The 6,085-nt window shown below is 51.9% G+C and overlaps 1 protein-coding gene across 1 annotated transcript; it reads left to right on the top strand.

Moving 5' to 3' along the window:
- The first annotated feature begins 357 nt into the window (after positions 1 to 357).
- Positions 358 to 2,475, top strand: VRTN (vertebrae development associated). Its single transcript, XM_033109099.1, has one exon. It carries the CDS (start codon positions 358 to 360, stop codon positions 2,473 to 2,475), a length of 2,118 nt encoding a protein of 705 aa, XP_032964990.1.
- Positions 2,476 to 6,085: the final 3,610 nt, after the last annotated feature.

The following is a 6,085-nucleotide window of genomic DNA, read 5'->3' as shown; positions in this document are numbered from 1 at the left end:
TGTGTACGTGTGTGTGTACCTATACATCTCCATCCTTTCATTGTCTCATTTATACCCACAATAACCCTGTAAGGGAGATACTTTTATTATTGTCCCCATTTTAACAGAAAAGGAACCAGAAGCCTAGAGAGGTTAAGTGACTTGCTCAAGCTCATATCAGAACCAAAAAGACCAAGCTCTTAGTACCACTGAGGCATTAAATAAACCCCAGGAGGCACTTAGCCATTATCTGCTCTGGATGGAAGTGGATGGACATTATCTCCAGGGAGAAGGTGCAGGAGTGGACAAGGCACCATTGCTGGGGATCATCTGGATACCTTGTCCTGACCTCTACCCTCTATCCTTTGCCCTGGCAGGATGACCTCTCGGGAGCAGCTGGTACAGCAGGTGCTCCAAGAGCTGCAGGAGGCAGTGGAGTCCGATGGCCTGGAGGGTCTTGTCGGTGCCGCTCTGGAGGCCAAGCAGGTCCTGTCCTCCTTTACCCTCCCCACCTGCAGGGAGGGGGACCGCAGACCCCAGGTGCTGGAGGTGGACTCAGTGGCCCTGAGCCTGTACCCAGAGGATGCTCCCCGGAACATGTTGCCGCTAGTGTGCAAGGGCGAGGGCAGCCTGCTGTTTGAGGCTGCCAGCATGCTACTGTGGGGTGATGCAGGCCTCAGCCTGGAGCTGCGGGCCCGCACGGTGGTGGAGATGCTGCTGCACAGGCACTACTACCTGCAGGGCATGATCGACTCCAAGGTGATGCTGCAGGCCGTGCGCTACTCCCTGTGCTCTGAGGAGTCTCCTGAGATGACCAGCCTGCCGTCCGCCACGCTGGAGGCCATCTTCGATGCAGACGTCAAGGCCACCTGTTTCCCTAGTAGCTTCTCCAATGTGTGGCACTTGTACGCCCTCGCGTCTGTCCTTCAGCGCAACATCTACTCCATCTACCCCATGCGCAACCTCAAGATCCGGCCTTACTTTAACCGCATCATACGTCCCCGCCGCTGTGACCACACGCCGGCCACGCTGCACATCATGTGGGCTGGCCAGCCCCTCACCAGCCACCTCTTCCGCCACCAGTACTTTGCCCCTGTGGTGGGACTGGAGGAGGTAGAGGCTGAAGATGCCACGGGCCTGGGCCCGGCTCCTCCGCCACCGCCGGCCAAGACCCCGGAGCTGTTCAACCGGGACCCTGGCCTCAGCTACTCCCACCTCTGTGAGCGCTACAGTGTTGCCAAGAGCACCTTCTACCGCTGGCGGCGGCAGTCCCAGGAGCACCGGCAGAAGGTGGCCACCCTCTTGTCGGCCAAGCACTTCCTGCAGGACAGCGTCCACCGTGGGGGTGTAATGTCGCTGCAGCAGTTCCTCCAGAGGTTTCCCGAGATCTCCCGTTCCACTTATTACACCTGGAAGAACGAGCTGCTGGGCACTGGCGCCCACCAGCCTCTGGCCCCCACGCAGGCGCTGGCGAGCGAGGAGCTGGAGAAGCTGCCAGAAGAGCAGGTTGCTGAAGGGCTGGGATGCCCCTTGCTGGCCGTGGCAAGCCCTGGAATGGTCTTCATGCAGCGGGCTAAGTTGTACCTGGAGCACTGCATCTCCCTGAACACACTGGTGCCCTATCGCTGCTTCAAACGCAGATTCCCCGGCATCTCCAGGTCCACCTACTACAACTGGCGCCGAAAGGCCCTCCGAAGGAACCCCAGCTTCAAAACGGCACCAGTCCTCTCCACGGCCCCGGCTCCCCAGCCAGCATCTACTGGGGAAGAGGCCCTACTCCCTTGGAAGGGTGAGGCGGGAGAGGGGGCAGGGAAAGCAAAGGGTGGGGGACCACCCGCCCCCCGGGTGTTCCTGCCCCTGAGGATGCCCCTGTACCGTTGGCAGAGGCGTCTGCGCAGAGCTGCCCGCAAGCAAGTGCTGAGTGGGCATCTCCCCTTTTGTCGCTTTCGCCTCCGCTACCCCAGTCTGTCCCCCTCCACCTTTTGGGTCTGGAAGAGTCTTGCGCGGGGTTGGTCCAGAAGCCTGTCCAAACTCCAGATGCAGGCCCCCAACTTGGGCAAAGGGGTTGTGCAGGAGGCTGAGGAGAAGCGAGAGAAGGAAGATGGTAGGAATGTGACAGCTGCCATGGCCCAATCTGCCGGGACCCCAGAGGTGGCAGCTTCTCCAGGAGATCCAGGGAAGGTCCAGGGAGGGCCTTCCAGAGAGAGGGCCCTGCAAGAGGGGGCCATGGCCCCGGACCTGCCCTACAGTGGGTCCCGATACAGCCACCCTCTGGAGGCAGCGGCAGGTGGCAGGGACAGCCAGGTGCTGGTGATGGACATGCTCACCACCGCAAAGTTCAAGGCTCAGGCCAAGCTGTTCTTGCAGAAGCGGTTCCAGTCCAAGAGCTTCCCCTCGTACAAGGAATTCAGTGCCCTCTTCCCCCTCACCGCCCGCTCCACCTACTACATGTGGAAGCGGGCTCTGTATGATGGCCTCACCCTGGTCGATGGCTGACAGGGAGGTGCAAAGGCGCTGGGAGGAAGGGAGACTAGTTTGGAGAGGGTCAGTGACCTGGGTGGCCCCCTGGCTTGGCCAGGATGCCTTTTGCTCTGGTTCCCACAGTGTCTATCCTGAGTCCAAGGACAGATTTGTGTCCTGGCTCTCTGTTCAGGGCATAGAGAGCCAGAAATCAGCCATCTGGTCTCCTGCAGAGAGCTGCAAGACCAGAGATGGTCTCTTCAGTTGTTTGCCATTCTTATTTTTATTGTTGTATCTTGGTTTTAGTTTTTTATTTTGACTTAAGTGGGTTGGCTGGGCCCCCTGGCTGGTCTTAGAAGTTGTATGTGTGTGGGGGTCTGAAGAGGGGTTGGTTAGCTAAAGCAGCTTTCAGCTTTTTGCTGGGGACAAAAGGGGTATTGTAGCATGGCCATCTGGCCCATTGGGCAGAATATAATGTCTTCAGTTTTGGGGGGGGCTTGTCACACTCCTAGTATTTCCCAAAGGAGCATTAGAAATAAAATGTGGAGGTCAGTGGCTTCTGTCTGGCACCCCGAAGGGAGAGGGAAGCCAGGATCAGTGTGAGCAGAAGCTTATGTAGGAAGAACCAAGGGACTCTAAGGGAAGGTCCTGAGCTGTATCACTGAGGGCTGGCCTGTACCTTGCAAGGAGTATGGTAAGGGGTGGGGGGAGGGGACCTCGAATCCCTGCCTGCTGGTGCTTGGTCCATCTGCTGTGGACCCTGCAGTCCTCTGCCAGCCAGGCTCACTCTTGTGGACCCCTGTCTTTCTGCTGAACCTCTTTTCAGCCTGTGCCCCGTCTTCAGTGAGGGACCACACAGTGGCCACACAGATGAGAGACTGAATTTGCATTGTCCAAGAATGACGTTGGAAAACGAAAGAAATAAAATGATGTGGTGCCCACAGCCCTTGGTCTCTGGTATTTGTTTTGCCAGGATAGAAATGTCCATTTCCACATTCCCCTTTGGTTTAAGGGAACTGAGCGTGACCATTTCTCTTTCTTGCTGGGATGCTCCTAAGTCCAGGGCTTGGGTGATGAAGGGGCTTATTCTGGGGATTCTACTTAGAATTGGATTTAAAAGTGATCTTGGGTGTTCTTCCACCTGGGGTGAGGCTATGGCTGCCTGGAAAGATGCCTCCTACTGATAGGAGAAAACTGGCTAAGTGTGCTGGGAGGCCAGGCCTGCATGAGGGTTGTCTGCCGTATGCCCAGGCAGGCTGGGCCCAGTCTCAGATAAGGAAACAGAGCCTCAGAGTGGTTAGTTTGCATGCCCCTCCCTACAGTGAGGCTGAGCTTTAAGGCTAGGCCTTTCCTCTTTGGCATGGGGCATCATTGGGCAAGAAGTACCCTTAGGACCTTTCTCCTTCTGTTTAGGTTTTCGGCAGCGGTTGTCATCGTTGTGGTTTTGAGGAGTACTTGGTTCTGCTATTTTTTTCACCTCCATAGAGCAGCCCTAGAGATATTTAAGCAAAATTTGATTCCATCACTTTCCTGTCCAAAATGTGTGAGTACCATGTTTTCCCGAAAATAAGACCTAGCCGAACAGTCAGCTTTAATGTGTCCTTTGGAGCAAAAATTAATGTAAGACCCGGTCTTATAGTAAAATAAGATCGGGTATTATATTTATATTATTATATTAGATTAGATTAAAGACCCAGTCTTATAGTAAAATAAGACTGGGTCTTATATTAATTTTTGCTCCAAAAGACACATTAGAGCTGACTGTCCGGCTAGGTCTTATTTTCGGGGAAACATGGTAGCTTCCCTTCACTCTTAGAATCCTTTGCAGTCTCTTACAAAGGCCTTCGTAATCTGGCCCCTGACTCTGTCTTCAGCTTCCTCTTGTCCCACTCTTGCCCTTAACCACCACAGTCCAGCCACACTGTCTGCCTCTGACTTTGAGCAAGCTACACTTACTTTAAGGGTCTTCGCATGTGTTCCTTTGGTCTAGAATGCTTAGTCCTGTCATCTGCACATGGCAGGCTACTTACCATTCAGATCTTTGAGAGTCACTATTGCATCAGCCTTTTACTTATTCCCATCTGATGTATCACACATATCATTATATGTGATGATCTCCTGAGGCATTAAATTAGAACATAAGCTCCATGAAAAGCAGGGCTTTCTCTTGACTTGCTTGTACCACTGTATTCCCGGCAGGTAGGTTAGTTGCTGGTACATAGTAGGTACTACAGTTTGTTGAAAGAAGGAATGAATGAAATGGGGCTACTGTGATTTCCTGTTGTTACCTTTTGGGATTTGGTTTTATTAAACCCAGCGAGTCCTGCTTGCTAAATATTTCTCATTGACCATTTTTCTCCATCCCCGCAGCCACCCCCTAATCTAGACCAGCAGCTGCTCTCATTTCTGATACTTGAACAGTTTTCAAATTGACTCTGCCGCCACTCAAACAACCCATCTTCCCAACAAAGGCTAGAATGATCTTACTAAAACATAACTGACTCATCACTGGATTTTCCACTGCCCTTAGCACAAAATCCAAACTAATTAGGCCTACCAGTCTCCCCACTGAACCCTCATACTCATCCAGACTGACCTTCCCCCCTGCGCACTTCTCCATTCCATAATGCTAATCATGTGGCATAGTCATTGCTTGTCTTTCTCACACTCTGTGGGGTGTCCACTGAACCCCTAAGCAGTGTCACCTGGTAGTCCCTTAACGTTTGGTGAAGGGATTGGAGTGATACTCCTACCTGGCCTGCAGTGGCCACCGATAGCCAGCAGGTGGCAATCTGGTGCAGCAAGAGACAAAGTCTCTGGGTTCCCAGTAGGCATAGCCCTATCTAGCTGTTTCCAACTCCCAGTCTACCCTCTTCACTGCCTTGACTGTTAGAGAGTGGCACCAACTTTGCTCCTGAGAACTGCCCTGGTTGGGCCTGTGGATTCTCCTATTTGTCCTATTCCCTGCCCTCTTAGAACCAAAGCAGGTCTGATGCCTGGAGCAGTGTCTCACAAGGAGGTCCAATTACTACCTGGATCACAGGCCAAGGGACAGTTTGTCAGAAGTGTAGATTCCAGGGCCACAACCAGACCTACTGATTTTCACCTTAGACTGGAAAGGCAGTCTATGTGCGTGGGTGAGTTACTTATTAGCCTTGCTGCGCCTCACTTTCTCCATCTGTAAAATGGGGATTAAAATAATGCCTGTAGTATTATACATATAGTGCCTTGTACATATAAGTGCTAGATGAGCATTTGCTAGTGGTAACAATGTGACCAGTTTGAAAACCCCTGGGAATCTAATTCCTATTTTCTAGGAGGAAGCTATTGTCCAAAGAGATTCTTGCTCAAGATTATCCTCTGTATTAAAGATACTCCTGTCCGAAGACTGAAAGGTTCTTTTGTCAGAGGCCAGAACTAGCCCCAAATCCATAGGGAGATACTTAAGCATCTGTTGGAAAAAGTTAAGATTAAAAGTGATATGTCAATATTTATTGATTTGGAAAAGGTTTTGTAAGTATGGTTAAGTTATTCTTGTGTAGAAAAGCTGTTTCTTTTATAATCTGCTTAGGGAGACAGAAATACCTAAGCAGTTACCATATTTGCTAAGAATATTTCATGCTGATTTTAAAGCTGACATTTCTTG

The sequence above is a fragment of the Rhinolophus ferrumequinum genome, chromosome 6 (genome assembly GCF_004115265.2).
Source record: "Rhinolophus ferrumequinum isolate MPI-CBG mRhiFer1 chromosome 6, mRhiFer1_v1.p, whole genome shotgun sequence".
In the NCBI taxonomy this organism is placed as follows: Eukaryota; Metazoa; Chordata; class Mammalia; order Chiroptera; family Rhinolophidae; genus Rhinolophus; species Rhinolophus ferrumequinum.
The sequence above is the reverse complement of the archived record's forward strand: the minus strand, read 5'-3'. Positions and strand labels throughout refer to the sequence as shown.

What these genes read in the sequence shown, in the direction of transcription:
- VRTN (XM_033109099.1), top strand. Translation starts at nt 358, where the DNA reads ATGACCTCTCGGGAGCAGCTGGTACAGCAGGTGCTCCAAGAGCTGCAG.